This window comes from Nyctereutes procyonoides, unplaced genomic scaffold (assembly GCF_905146905.1).
Source record: "Nyctereutes procyonoides isolate TBG_1078 unplaced genomic scaffold, NYPRO_anot_genome, whole genome shotgun sequence".
Taxonomy (NCBI): Eukaryota; Metazoa; Chordata; class Mammalia; order Carnivora; family Canidae; genus Nyctereutes; species Nyctereutes procyonoides.
Window position 1 is genome coordinate 26,414,841 of NW_026575139.1, and position 16,067 is coordinate 26,430,907.

Here is a 16,067-nt window from a genome sequence, read left to right on the forward strand (position 1 = left end):
CAGATTTGTTAGGTTCAGAGAGTGGTAGACAAGAGAAATAAAGACCCTGCTCTTACGGAGTTCATAATTTTGTTATGTAGAGACAACCAGCAAGCAAAGAAAAAAGCTGAAAAAGGTTGGTAGCCGGTGAGTATAATGAAAAAAATAAAACAGAATGGGACATAGCAAGGACTAAGGCAGGGGTGGAGTAGAGTGGGCTGCCTTAGGGTGGGTCAAAGAAGACTCTTCTGAGAAGAACCCAGCCATGAGAAGACCTGGGGGAGCTGTATACAATGAGAGGAAATAGCATGTCCAAGAGTCCTGAGGTGGGATGATTTTGGTATATACAAAGGACAGAGAGAAGTGCAGTGAGGATGGGGTTGAGTGGACAAGAGGGCAGGGTCAAGAGGAAGTAGGAAAGGTGGACATGGCCAGACAGTCTGGGGGCCTACAGCTAGGGGAAGGAGTTTGGATTTTATTTTGAGTGCTGTGAAAGCCATTGGAGGGATTTAAGGAGGAGAATGTCATGATCTGATTTCCATTTTAAAAAGATCACTTGGACTGCTGCTTTGAGAATTGACTACCGAAGATGTGTTATTTGTGGCTGTGTTTTAAATGCCAGGCCAATATTCCCTTTATCGGGGAGGACAGCCTTGAGGCCCTCGTATTCCAGCAGTGAAGATGGGGTCTGAGGATATGTTTATCTGAGAATTGTCTCTAATCAATGTTCCACTTCTACTGGCAAGCACACCTGAGGGACAACATCCGGGTGCCCAGCTCATAGCTGGGGTTTCAGAGAGGACTCAGCCTATGAACCAGGGAAACTAAAAATACTTTCTTAATCAATGAAGTTTCTGTGATGGGTGTGTGTTTTCTTTCTAGGTATGCTTTACCCTAAGATAAAGCAGTCTTTTTTTTTTTTTTTCCACTTTTGAAAGTTGGTTGCATTCTACACATTCTTTAGCCTCCAGAGAAGAGATTTATTTTGTCATGTCTGGATGCCATTTGAAAGGCAAACCTTGGATACAAGAAAGGCTACAGTCCTCTTCCTCTCTGGAGCATCCCCCTTTCCTGACCCCCCCACACCTCCATTATTTACTGGAAGGAATCATCCTTTTTCCCCTCCAGCCTCCAGTCTCTTGTCCTTGGCAGCCCCTTGACATCAACCCTGAGTTGCGTATGTCATCAGAACACCCAGTGGCAGCTCAGAAATCATGGCCAGGTTCAACATAAATTCCGTCTTGCTTAGGCAGCTTTGCATAATAAGTCCCTGAAAAGTCTTCACCAGAGTAGATGCTGGAAAAGGGATTTATTGGGTCTAGCAGGCCTGAACATCAGACTGCATGGCATTTAAGTCATGATAGGGGTTTTAGGGTTCAAATTCTTCCTCAGATTTGGCTTTTGCAAGGCAACACCCTTGTCCCTAAGGTGACTTTCTTGCGATGTTTGAAGGTCAGAGTTACTGCCAGAGTGACTCAAATAATGTTAGGATCTTCTCCATAAATTTGCCTTAACCAGGCCTCTTGGATGTTTCACGAGGGATGAGGATTTCTGTGGGGCTAGTGTGCTACAGGTTAGTGCTGCTTAATCCATGCCAGCTGCCAGAAAAGAAATTTCAGGAACAAACCCAGCTGAGTTAAAGTCGGCTAGCTGGGCTTTCCTGCTCTGCCATTAGAATGTGGCCGAAAGACATCACCACAAGGCCCTCTTGTTCTTCCCCTTGCTTTGGAGAGTGGGGAGTTATCCTCAGGTCAGTGAGTCTCATATTTTTCAGAATTACTGGGGGATCTGTCAAAAATACAGATGTCTAGATTACATGCCAGACCTCCAGAATCAGAATTTCACAGTCCCACTTGCCCCCACTGATTCTGACATAAACCAAAGTTTGAGCGCCACTCCCTAGACCATTCTTCTGGAGACTGGGGTGATGGCATTCTTGATAAGCACTGAAGGCACATCTGCATCAGCAGAGGAAGAGCTAGTCCTCCTAAGGTGGTCTGATGACAGCACCACATTCAGTGAGCTTCTTGAAAGTTCAGAGAAGGGGAATATTAGTTCTGTGTCTTGCACAGTGGCACGAATATTGTAGGTGGAGAAATGAAAATCTTGAAAGCCAAAGGGATCTTTTTTAAGATGATAGGGAAAATTCAGTGAGATTCAAGCTTGCAGGATATCCATTTTCAGCTGCCTAAGCTTGTGCTCTGGAGAAGCCAGATAGTTTCAGGCTCACCTCATCTGCATATGGAGAAAGAGTGTCCCCCAGCATCTCTCAGCTGGGAAGCTTCCATTAGGATGACCTGACATTTCAATCAAGTAATCAATATTTATCATGTTCTCTGTAGTGTGAACACTGTGCTTGGTTGGCTAACATGGATATACATAGCTCTTGGTTCCTGTCTTCAAGATTCTTATAATCTAGTTGAGTGGGAAGAGATAAGAAGGATGGTAGAGACTGGCCAAACACAACTGAGACAATTGGGGAGCTCTGAGAGGGCGGAGGGCAAACACTGTTGGCAGGGATAACTGGGTTGGGGGTGGGTGTGTGTCCTGGAAGAAGCAGGCCTTCAGCTGGCCCTTGAACAGATTAAGATTGGCCAGGCCAGGGGCAAGAGGCAAGAATTTCAGGTTGAAGGAAGGACTTGAGTAAAGGGTATTGGGGTCCAGGGGTAGGGTGGTCTGATTCATATATACAGGAAGGTCAGACGAAGATTCATTCATTCATTCACCATTCAACCCAATATGGCAAGTTCTGAGCTGGGCTTGGGGATAGAGCAGGAAATAAGCCAGGTGCTGTTTCTGTATTTGGGGCAGGCTTTGGGCTGCTGGGATCATCATGCAACAGCTATTCAGCTTCCCTTGTTGCCTGAGGTTTGGCCCCAGCCACCCTGCTGCTTAAAGTCTTAGGATGGAGGTTTGGGTTGGCATCCACCAGCCTCAAAGACACTGCATCAGTGAGTCCGTGTGTGTGTGTGTGTGTGTGTGTGTGTGTGGTGCAGAAGGTATCAACCACCTGAAGCAGCTAGTATGCCACAAAGTGGCAGAAAATGCTGCTCTTTGGGGGAAGAGAGAGAGAGGGAGAGAATGAGAGAGAGGTCATTCTTCTCTCTCTTCTTATAGGGGCACCAATCCAATCATGAGGGCTCCATCCTCATGAACTAATTACCTCCCAAAGGCCCCATCTCCAAATACTAGAGCATTGGGAGGTTCGGGCTTCCACAGATGAATTTCAGGGGAAACAATTCAGTCCACAGAAAACACTCAACCTGGCTCTCTTCGAAGGGCAGCTTTAGGGACTGTAACAGTGAGGAAAATGGAAAGGTTCTTGCATCTTCCAGAATATTGCCCCCTGCTTGCTAGTTATTATAAAATGCTACATAAATGGGAGATGGCTTTCCACAGTGCAGTTAGAGTTCAATATACTTCAATGTAAACAGGAGGAAATTAATGTATGGTGTAGATGAGTCTTAATGTGCATTTGTGGGCGGTGGTGGAAGTGTGGGCAGCTGGGTGAGACAGCAGGAAATCCAGGTGCCCACAGAGAAGAGGAGGGGCCCATGGCGGGATGGAGGGGCCAGAAATCCTGCCACAGGCTAGGACTTCTTGTTATCTCTGCTTATCTCTGTTTATGTGCACAAATAGCAATGATGGGCCAAGGTCCTGTTTTTAGTCAAAAGAGACTGGTGGCCATGCAGCGGGAATGGAAAGAAGGGGCAACTTCCTGAGAAAAGGAAGAATCCAATGCCAGAAGGGATGAAGGAAGGGGAAGGATCAAGGACACCTTGCTGGGGGGATATAAGAGTGGTGTTCCCTCAGGTTTCCCTCCACCCCAACACCACCCCCAACCACAGAAGAATGGAGACTCTGGGGAGGGAGCAAGCTTCTGGCAGGAGATGAGGAATTTGCTTTTGGACCTGTGTTTGGGGGATGGCAGGACCACCTGTTCTTGGGTCAGAACACAGGACCAGAGGGACAGTGAAGAGAGAGGAGCCCCAGGTATCTGGGTTGGAGGATTGGACCTGAGAGTTAGCTCAGGGCAGTGGATATGGAATCTAAGCGAATAGGCATGGTGTTGAGAGAGAGAGGTGGAAGCATGAGAAGAAAAGGAGCAGAGGGTCTTGGAGGGACCATGATGGGCTCTGAAAGCACATTTGGAGCCTAGTTGGCAATCGTTTTAGAGGAGTCTTATTTGTACCCCTCTGAGTCCTCTTTGGTTCCCTGGAATCTGTTTTTCCATAGTTATGCTCAAGGAGGGTGACTGGAAAGTTCTGAGAGCTATGACTCCCTTACTCCAGATTTGATCGCTGAGGGATCTCACCCCTCACGGTGCCCCCAGAACTGGGCAGCCAGCCCCGTTCCAAGCTGCAGGCTGTGGGGGGCTCCTGCTCTAACAGGCAGGGAGCCCAGCAATTTGTTCTCCTGTGCCTTTCCTGCTTCTGATTGCAGCCTTGGGTAGCCTGAAGTAGGCTGTTGATGAGAACATCATTCTACTCTGCCTTGTGCCAGCTTCTTCCAGCCCAAGACATCTATCATCCTGTGGTAATCCAGCCCTCTTGGTTTGATGCAGACAGGTGACAGCTGAAGCTGGGCCGTGCCTGACCCAGCCTGGGGCATGCTGGTCACTGCTCCACAGAAATGAGTCACTCTCTGCCAGCCTTTCCCTGCTCTCTCTGCCCCTTGCACCTTGAATGCAAATGTCACCCCTGGGATCCTATCATTGTGGGATTTTTTTTTCTTTTTAAAAGAAATCCCATATTGAACAGGACATTTGTCCTCTCTCCTGTTTAAATTGCTTTCCACGGGTTAGGGAGACCTGGCCATCGATTTTCTTCTGGAGAGCAGAACAAGCCCTGTGAAGATTTTGGCTAATTAACTTTTGGAGAGGTGCTGCTTGAATTTATCAAAAAGGCTGAAGTCTCTTTTCTCCTCCTGTATCTTGAGAAAGGCTTTAAACTTTTGTTTCCGAGTCTTTGCCAATGCCTGGTCTGTTTAAAAGTGACTTGCCTGGAGACGGGGCGGGGCGGGGGGGCAGCAGAGAGGGTGTTGGATGTCACATTTTTGCAGGTTCAATCTTTAATACGTTGTTCCAGTCCGAAGAAGGTTTTCTCTGTTTAGGTAAGAGAGGTATCGTTCACACAAAGATTACGTTTAAAAATACACATTTCCCCCCAGCATGCCTGTTACTAATAACATCGCATGTTACGGAAAGTGGAAAGTATTTAAGATGAAATTAATTTTCACCCAACGCACCACTTTGTTTGACTTTCTTGTCCCATTTGGTGTGGGGCACAGACTTGGCCAAACACACTTTTCGTTTTCAGCAACTTCCCTTTCTTGTTTCTCTCTTTGGGACTGAAGCTGTGGGAAGCAAGTTAGGAGCGAATGAAGAAGAGTCTAATTTGAGACCCTGTACTCGTTTTCTTTTACGTCGGCTTCCAGAGTTTGTTTTGAGAGTGGAAGCCTTCTCTCCAGTCTATGGGTTCTAGTGTACTGTTTGCTTGTTTTATGGATTCTCTTTCAGCAGAATTTCCAGGGTTGGAAGAGTTAACATCTATTTTGGCCATCTGCCAAAAGATCCTGGGAAACCAGATGACTGTTTCTCACATCGGACACCTCTCTGTTATGTGTTCTTGTCAGTTCTCATCAATGTGGCGTGGCTGGTGGTGGTTTCATGAAGGAGCTGGAACATCCAGGACACCCTGGATGGGGCTGTGTGTCATCTTGCCTGGGCTGAGCTCTCTGGAAAACTTCTGTTTGCACTGAGCTCTGTCGCCTTAGCAGCGGGGACATTTAAGCTGGTGGGACACAGATGCGAACGCTTTGTAGGAAATGGTTCTTTATTTTTGATCAATCTCATGATCCTTGTTACCATCTTTGATTACATCAGCTCATGTTCCGTTTTATAGCATTTTAATGGGCTTCCATCCCCCCAATTCATTTCCAGCTGTGTGGCTATTATAATTTGATTACAGTTTGGTTTTGCAACTGCTCGGACACTTTCTGAGCACGTTATGCCTTCCTTGTGAGGCTGAAGATGTTCACAGGGGGAAAAGGAGCAAGGGGCTTTTTTTTGAGGAGGCATGTCAATAAGCGATTTCCAAAAGATGCCTCAGAAGCTTCCATGGTTGTATCCTCCCAGAATAAGAAATTTGCTTCAAACTCTTTGGTAGACTCTGATCCCCTGATTTTTTTTTTAAAGAGTACAAAAATCCGTCTAAAATTTTGCTTTCTTTAGTCCTCTAAATATTTTGGTTAAGAACTATATATTATTTTTGACTTAGAGACTTTCACACCCTGATTTTGGCTTCTTCAAATCTACATAGAATCAAAACAAAGGGACATTCATAATGTTGCTTCAAAATGAGCTACTTAATTCTCCCTCTGGCCCTGCAATCCTTGTGGCTCCTCCTCTTCCTGCCTTTCCTCCCACCGCCCCACAAAGAAGTGCAAGTCTACCTGGCAGAGATTATGTTATTACATTTGTATTTCCTTGAGACATTTATTAACCTCCAACATGTGCCTGTCTTTTATTTGTTAGGTATTTGATCTCTTTGATTTTTTTTTTTTTTTTTTGCTTTACATTTGATCAGTTTTACCAATGTTATGTTTTTGGTTCTTGAAAAGGATACTCTCTTAAAATTTAGTAGCATCACAGGTCCAAGGATACAAAAGATTCAGGAACATAAAATTTACTTTGTTTAATCAGATCACCACTCCAACAAATCAGGAAGGTCTTTCTATTTGCGGTTTAGATCCCAAGAATTAAATTATCTTGAATTCAAAATTCAACTATTATCGCAAACTCTCCCTCTGTTTTCATTTAGAACGTTATTTTCCTTTAAGTGTGTGGTTTTAAAAGATTGGTGCATGCTCCTCTGTGCCTACTTTCACCATAATAGCTCTCTCAGCTTTTATGGGATATTTCCTCTACCCTTCTGGTCTGTGTTTATATGGGGTGTGTTTCTCTTCTATTGTAATGGAAAGCTGTCCCTCTATGCTGGTGTTGGGTTCATTCTAGAGTGCTTTTGCTGGCAATTACTGAGAACAAAGTGTGGATAACAGAGGATGTTAGTGAGAGGGCTCTAGAAGCCTGAGCTCCTGGTAGAACCCAGGTAGAAGATTGTTCCAGAGACACTTCTTTTTTTAAAAAATTTTTTTTTATTTATTTATGATAGGCACACAGTGAGAGAGAGAGAGAGAGAGGCAGAGACACAGGCAGAGGGAGAAGCAGGCTCCATGCACCGGGAGCCTGACGTGGGATTCGATCCCGGGTCTCCAGGATCCTGCCCTGGGCCAAAGGCAGGCGCCAAACCGCTGCGCCACCCAGGGATCCCTCCAGAGACACTTCTATTCCAGAACGGGACCTCATGCTTCCTGGAACAGGGACTGGTCACTTTTACTGGTGGTTTATCTAGGGACCCTAGGCTCTTTGTTCAAGGGGATTCTGAATTCCCTGGTGGATTTGGTATGGGAAACAGAACCTGGTTGAGACCTGACACCAAGTCGGAATCTGTCCCTTGGCAAGGCTCTTGATACTCCTTGCCTGGGTCTTCATAACTGCATAAGCTCCCCAGGGAGGTAGGTGAGTAACCTCAGTTTCCCTCTGGGTGTGTTCCCTGGCCTCACCCCTGTCTCTCTCCCTCTCCTGGGCAGGCTTGGGGACCAGTTCTACAAGGAAGCCATCGAGCACTGCCGGAGCTATAACTCGCGGCTCTGCGCAGAACGCAGCGTGCGCCTCCCCTTCCTGGACTCGCAGACTGGGGTGGCTCAGAACAACTGCTACATCTGGATGGAGAAGAGGCACCGCGGTCCAGGTGAGCCACGCCGCCCTGGCACGTCCGTGCGCTGGCTTCTGGGCTGGATGGAGGAGGCCCGACAGCCGCTGGGCATCTCCGCGGGCGGCCGGGAAGGGCGGGCAACGAGAGAAACGCAACCACTTTTCTAGCTTTTGGCACATGTTCCCAGGACGGTGGTGGTGGTGGGAGGGGCAGAGTGAACGGCTCAGGACTTAGCCCCAAAAAGGGAAGACCGAGGATGGGACAATCAGCTTCTCATCTTTTGCCCTTTTGTAGCTTTGTGCTTATGAGATGGCTTTGAGGCTTGGCCCCTTCATCAGTCCTCTCTCCCTCAGGCTCCTCACCTGTAAAATGGGAATGATCATCGTATTTACTTTGGGATTTTCGTCAGGATTGAACGAAAATATTCATAAAAGGCTAATGAGTTTGCACATAGGAAGTATGTGCTCCAAAAATGCTGGCTTTGTTGTTGATATTACTATTATTATTATTACTTTTATACCAGTCTTCTAGGTGCCAGAGAACAGAATAGATTAGGGAGGCAACTGGAGAAAAGCGTTTTTCTGGCTCTGTATGGATATATTTTAAAAACCTTTTATTATGAAAAATTTCAAACCCGTACAAAAGTAGAGAGAATAGTAAAATGAATGTCCGTGTATTTATCACCCAGCGTCAACAGTGATCAACTCATGGCCAATCTTGTTTCATTTATACTCACCTCCTACTTTCTTCCTTGGCCCTTGGTTATTTTGAGGTAAATCCAAGGCAGCGTATTATTTTATCTGTAAATTTTTCAGTATGTATCTCTAAACGATAAGGACATAAACAAATCCACAATAGCTATCAAAGCTCCAAGTTAACAATAAAACGTTAATAAAATCAAATATTTGTTCAACATTTATTTCCTCCTGTATTTGAAATCAGAATCCAAATAGGATCCTACATTGTAATTGACTGATTTTTTTTTTAAAGATTTTATTTGTTTATTCATGAGAGACAGAGAGAGGTAGAGAGAGAAGCAGGCTCCATGCAGGGAGCCCTATGTGGGACTTGATCCCAGGACTTAATCCTGGGACTCCAGGATCACGCCCTGGGCTGAAGGCAGGCGCCTAACCACTGAGCCACTCAGGCGTCCCCCTGATGTGTTTCTTAAATCATTTTAAATCTGTAGGTCTTGTGTGTGTGTGTGTGTGTGTGTGTGTGTGTGTGTCTGTATCTGTTTCTCTCCCCCTTGCATGTTATTAGTGTAAGAAACTGGGTTGTTTGCACCGTAGGGTTTCCCAGAGTCTGGATTTTCTTTTTTTTTTTTTTTTTTTGAGTCTGGATTTTCTGATTGCATCCCTATGATGTTATTCCTGTGAACTGGTAGTTAGGACTGGAGATTTGAGCAGATTCAGGTTCAGGTTCAGGTTCAGTTTTTTTTTTTTTTTTTTTTTTTTTTTTTTTTTTTTTTTTTTTTTAGGCAAGAACAACTCCTAAGTGGAGTGTGTACTACCATCATGTTTGTTGTCTGGTTATCTCTCTTTCACTGATGTTAGCAGCCTTTGGTGATAGTTGCTTAGATCCTTTATTCAATTAAGGGCTGCAAAAAGGTGACATTCAATTCAAGGGCTGTCACTATTTTTTCATTTATCAGCTTTATAACTTCTGTAAAGAGAAATATCTCCTCATTAAAATTTTGGTTATTGTGAGGTATAGTTCACATATGAAAGGTGGAATAGATAATTTTGCCCCTTTAATTACTAGTTTATTTTTTTTACTAGTTTATTTTTAATCATGATAAATGTACTCTTTAATCCCCATCCCCTATTTCTTCCCCCCACCCCCCTCTGGTAGCCATCAGTTCTCTATAGTTAAGAGTCTGTTTCTTGGTTTGTGTCTCTCTCTTTCTCTTTTTTTCCCTTTGCTTGTTTGTTTTGTTTCTTTAATTCCACATATGAATGAGATCATATGCTATTTGTCTTTCTCTGACTGACTTATTTTAACTTAGCATTGTACTCTAGAATTCTATCCATTTGCTACAAATGGCAAGATTTCATTCTTTTTATGGCTGAGTAATATTCCATTGTGTATATATACCACTTCTTTTTTTATTTTTAAATTTTTAAATTTTTGTATATTTTTTTATTGGAGTTCAATTTGCCAACATATAGCATAACACCCAGCGCTCATCCCATCAAGTGCCCCCCTCAGTGCCCGTCACTCAGTTAACCCAACCCCCAGGACACGGGACACCTGCATCCCAATGTTTCTAGCAGCAATGTCCACAATAGCCAAACTGTGGAAGGAGCCTTGGTGTCCTTTGAAAGATGAATGGATACACCACTTCTTCTGTATCCATTTATCTGTTGATGGACATCTGGGCTGCTTCCATAATTTGGCCATGGTAAATAATGGATTTATCAGTTTTCAAAATAGTGAGTTGGTTCCCTAGTATTTATCAAAGATGATCAATAAAGTTATTATTTTGTTGAGTGCCATCATGAATTCACAGATTTAAACACAATGGGATACACTTTAATCCATTTTAGCTATTATTCTTTTTTTTAAAGGATTTTTATTTATTTACTAGAGGGAGAGGGAGAGAGAGAGAGAGAGAGAGAGAGAGAGAGAGAGAGAGAGAGAGAGAGAATGTGACCACAAGTACGCAGACTGGCAGGCAATGGGAGGGAGAAGCAGGCTCCTCACTGAGTGGAGAGCCCAAAGTGGGGCTCGAATCTGGGACCCTGGCATCATGACCTGAGCCCAAGGCAGATGCTTAACTGACAGCCATCTAGGTGCCCCTGTAGCTATTGTTCTTATTGATGGTTAAATTGTCCCATTGTTGGCCACTAGGGGTTTGGTCCAGTGCTGGTATTTTGAAAGAACCCCAGTAATTTCTGATAGCTACCTTGTTATCCTAATATTAAGCCCTATGTTTTAGGCTCATCTTGTACACTTCCTACTCAGACCTGGAATCAGCTATTTCTCTAAGAAATCCTGTTGCCTTTTTGTAGGAAATATTATTTAAAGACCTCAACCTGGTAGTGCTCATTATTCCTGGGTTGGTCACTGTTTCTAGGACTTTTTAGTGAGCAGATCTAAGAAATATAATTTCTTTTTTGAAAAGAGAAAATGCATTATGAAATTATACCTGTATTTCCCATTCACTTTAGTTTTACAGAGTTTACATTTAACTGTCCTAATTTTCTGTCTTCTTTCTCCCACACCAAAAAAATCCTGGCTTTTAATGATGCTGATGTAATTACTTATTTGCTTTATTCCACAACATACACAACAGAGTATCAGAATTAAATAAGACTTCCAACAATAAAATTACTGAAAATAGTTTCCTCCTCCTCTTCTTTTTTGTTTGCAATTCTTTTGTCATTAAGGATGTAGAGTCCAATTACTGTGTTTTAAGGTCACTTGAAATAGTTCCTCTGAGTGGTTGTGCCACTAAATAAACACACAGTTGGATTTGTTTCATTTTGCTTTCACTTATTAGCTATTCCCTTTTTTTTGAATTTCATATAATTTCTTTGTCTTTTTTAAAATTATTTTTTATTTTGAAATAGTTATAGATCCACAGGAAGTTGCAAAGATAGCCCAGAGAGATCCCTCATATTCTCTACCCAATTTCCCCCAATGGATACATCTTATGTAATTATAGCACAGTCTGGAAACCAGAAAATTGACATTGGTAAAATGTGTGTGTATAATTTTATGACATTGTATCACATGTAGAGATTTGTGGAACCACCACTGTAATCAGGATACAAAACTATCCCATCACCATAAAGATCTTCCTCATGCTACCGCCTTTATGATCATATTCACCTACCCCTCTCATCATTTCAATACCTCTAACCTCCATTATTTATAATACAGTTTCTTAAACATTTCCTCTATACACATTGAAAACCACATCAGGCAGCATTGAAATTTTTGCTTCAACTATCAAACGTTAACTTAGAAAATTTAAGAAAGTGTCTATCACATTTACTCATATTTTTATTCTTTCATTGTTCTTTCTTCCTTCCTGATGTTCCGAGATGCTTTCTTTCATAATTCCTTTCTAATTAAGTACTTTATTTTAAAGTAGATCTTCTGATAACAACTTCTCTTAAGTTTTCTTTCTTCTGAGAATGTCTTGACTTTTTCCTTCAGTCCTGAAGGATATTTTTGCTGGATATAAAATTCTGGGTTGATAGTCCTTTTGTTTTGGTACTTGAAAAATGTTTTGCATTTCCTTTAGGTGTATGATGAGGTTTGTGATGAGACATTTGCTGTTATTCAAATTCTTTTCCTTTATAAGTGAGGTGTCATTTCTATGTCACTGTTTTCAAGATTTGCCTTTTGTTCTCAAAAATTTGATTTTGGTATGTTTTCATGTGGATTTGTTTCGGTTTACCTTTTTTTGGAATTCACTCAGCCTCTGGAATCTGTTGGTTTATATCTTCTGCCAAATTCAGAAAAATTTCAGCTATTATTTTTTTGGATGTATGTTTAGTTCCACTCTCTTTCCCTTATCCTTCTGGGACTCTACTAACATAAATTTTAGAATTTTTTGTAACACCCCCCAAATTGGCCAGGCTCTGTTTCTCTGTTTTTGTTGTTGTTGTTTTTTGTTGTTAGTCTGTTTTCTCTCTGTTGCTCAGAGTTATAAGTTCACTGTTCTTCTATTCTGTACATTTGTTATTGTTGTTTTATTGTGTTTTTCAGTTTTACAATTTCCATTTGGTTCTTCTTTAGATCTTTCATTTCTTTGCTGAGACTTTAAATTTTTTCATTTGTTTCAAGTGTTCATGATTGTTGAAATATGTTTATGATACCTCCTTCAAAATCCTAATTCAGATACTTAGGATTTAGTATTGATATTTCTAATATTTCTATTAGAATCTTGCCAGATAATTCTAAAATCTGTGTTGATATCTGTTATCTTTTTTCTCATTCAAGTTGAGATTTTCCTGGTTCTTCACATGAGTGAATTAGAGTGAATCCTGGACATTTTGGCTATGATGTTATGAGACTCTATGTGTTCTTTGGTAAAGTGTTCAAATCTTTTATCCATTTAAAAATATTGAAACTTATTTGACATACTATGTTGTGTGAGTTTGAGGTGTACAACATGTTAAATTTATATATTTATATCTTATAATATGATTGCCAATGTAGTGATAATTACTGTATCACATTACATAATAATCCTTTTTTTAGTGGTTGGAATAATTGTGTTCTAATCTCTTAGCAAATTTGGTGACTATAATACAATATTATATGATATATATAATATATGATATATAATATTATATGATATATGTAATATAATATATAATATATCATAATATAATATTTTAATATATTATTGTTACAACAATATACAACAATAATATTATTGTCTATGTTCTCTCTACTCTGTATTAGATCTCTAAGGGGAATTGTTTGTTTTCTTGCTATTAGATTTTGATAGTCCCTTACACATTCTAGATTCAAAACCTTTATCTGATATATGCTTGGCAAATATTTTCTCCCAGTTTATGGCTTATATTTTCATTATCTTTACGGTATCTTTCAAAGAGCAGATATTTTAAATTTTGATTAAGTCCAATTTATCAATTTGTTATTTTATGAATTGAGATTTTGTTGTATATAAGAAATTGTTGCTTAATCCAACGTCAAGCAATATTTTTTTCTAGAAGTTTTATATTTTTTTTGTAAATTTATTTTTTATTGGTGTTCAGTTTGCCAACATATAGAATAACACCCAGTGCTCATCCCATCAAGTGCCCCCCTCAGTGCCCGGCACCCAGTCACCCCCACCCCCCACCCACCTCCCTTCCCTCACCCCTAGTTTGTGTCCCAGAGTTAGGAGTCTCTCATGTTCTTTCTCCCTTTCTGATATTTCCCACTCATTTTTTCTCCTTTCCCCTTTATTCCCTGTCACTATTTTTTATATTCCCCAAATGAATGAGACCATATAATGTTTGTCCTTCTCTGATTGACTTATTTCACTCAGCATAATACCCTCCAGTTCCATCCACGTCGAAGCAAATGGTCGGTATTTGTCGTTTCTAATGGTGAAGTTTTATAATTGTAGGTTTTATACTTAGGTCTATGATCCATTTTGAGTTAATTATAAAATAAATTTGAGGTACAGATTAAAGTTTATCTTTTTGCAGATAGATATCTAATTGTTTCATCATAATTTATTGAAAAGACTAGACTTTCCCAACTGAATTGCCTTTGTACCTTTGTCAAAAATTAAATGTTTGTGTGTATGTGGGCCTATTTCTGGACATTCAGTTTGGTTCATTGGTTTGTCTATCCTCACACTTATATCATACTGTCTTGATTATTGTATTTTTATAATGCTCTAATTTTTTTTCTAAGTTATTTTGGTTATTCTAGTCCTTTGCATTTCTGTGTGAATTTTACAGTCAGTTTGTCTATTTTTACAAAAACTCTGCCAGGATTTCTTTCTTTCTTTCTTTCTTTCTTTCTTTCTTTCTTTCTTTCTTTCTTTCTTTCTTTCTTTCTTTCTTTCTTTCTTTCAGATTTTATTTATTTGTGAGACACACACACACACACACACACACACAGAGAGAGAGAGAGAGGCAGAGGGAGAAGCAGACTCCATGCAGGGAGCAGATTAGTGCTGCCTTCAGCCCAGGGCCTGATCCTGGAGACCTGGGATCGAGTCCCACGTCTGCCAGGATTTCAGTTGGGATTATGTGGAATCTATAGATCAGTTTTGGGAAAATTAATAATTCTTAATACTGAGTCTTCCAATCCTGAATATAACATATTTCTCTATTTGTTGTCTTCTTTAATTTTTCCTGTTGATGATTTTTAGTTTTTCATATACAGATATTTCACATTTATCTCTAAGTACTTAATATTTTTGATACTATGTAAATTGATTTTAAAAATTTCAATTTCTGATTATTCTTTGTTTATGGAAATACAGTGGATTTTGTATATTCATTCTGTATCCTGCAACCTTGCTATACTCATTTATTCTAACATCTTTCTCTAGATTTAATAGAATTTTCTACACAATTGATTGTTGTTAGTGAAAAATAAAACTTTTTTTTCAATATGGATGACTTTTATTTATTTTACTTGTCTGTTGCATTGGCTAGAATGTTTAGTATAATATTAAGAAAAAGTGGTTAGAGTGGATATTCTATGTTATTCCTGATCTTAAGGGAAAAATATTCTTTTTCTCATTATTAAATATGATGTTAGCTGTGGGCACTATGCAGTTGTTTTTTTAAAATATTTTATTTATTTATTTATTTGGGAGAAAGAGAGCATGAGCAAGGGGAAGGACTGCTTCCCTTCAGAAGAAGAAGGAGAGAAGCAGATTCCATGCTCCTGGTATGGAGCTTCATCACAGGATCCTGGGATCATGATCTGAGCTGAAGGCAGGTGCTTACCTGACTGAGCTACCCAGGCACCCCTGTAACTGCTTTTTATTAGATTGAGGATATGCTTGTTTCTAGTTTGAGAATTTTAAATCAGGAACTGATTTTTCTGAGTCCGTTGAAACAATCATGATTTTTTTTTTATAGTTTGCTAACACGATGAGTTACATTGCTTAATATTTGAATATTAAACTAACATTGCACTCTTAGGATAAACCCCATTTGTCATGAGGTATTATCTTTCTTATATATCATCAGATTCACTTTGCTAAAATTTTATTAGAGGTTTTGTATCTAAGTTTATGAGAGGTATTTGTCTATAGTTTTCTTTACTCATTGTGTTTGTGTCTGGTTTGGGTATCAGGTTGATGTTGGCCTCATATAATGAATTGGGAAATAGTTCTTCCTTTTCAGTTTTCTGAAAGAGTTTATGTAGAATTGGTATTTTTTACTTAAATATTTTGTAGCATTTACCAGTGAACTCATTTGGGCCTGGCAATTTCTTTGTAGAAATGTTTTTAACTTCAAATTTAATTTCTTTGATAGCTGTTCAGATTATTCATTTTACATTGAGTGAGTTTTGGTAGTTTGTAACTTCAACAAATTTATCCATTTCATCTAAGTTGTCAAAATTGGTTATACAACAGTATTCATACTATTGGTATATTATTCTTTTAATATCTGTAGAACCTAGTGATATATTTTCTCTTATTCCTTAGGTTGGTAATTCGAATTTTCTTTTTAACTTAATCAGTCTAACTGGAGGTTTACCCGTTTTATTGATCTTCTCAAAGAAATAGCTTTTGATATAATAGATTTTTTTCCATTTTTCCTGTTTCTATTTTATGATTTCTGCTCTGATATTTATATTTTCTTTCTTCTACTT

The 16,067-nt window shown here is 40.1% G+C and overlaps 1 protein-coding gene across 1 annotated transcript in view; it reads left to right on the forward strand.

Moving 5' to 3' along the window:
• The window catches only part of DPF3 (double PHD fingers 3), a 249,962-nt gene that overhangs the window by 94,731 nt on the left and 139,164 nt on the right, over positions 1–16,067 (forward strand). The window contains exon 2 of the mRNA XM_055303605.1: positions 7,630–7,790. Coding sequence (XP_055159580.1) covers positions 7,630–7,790 — 161 coding nt within the window. The remainder of the gene's footprint in view (positions 1–7,629; positions 7,791–16,067) is intronic.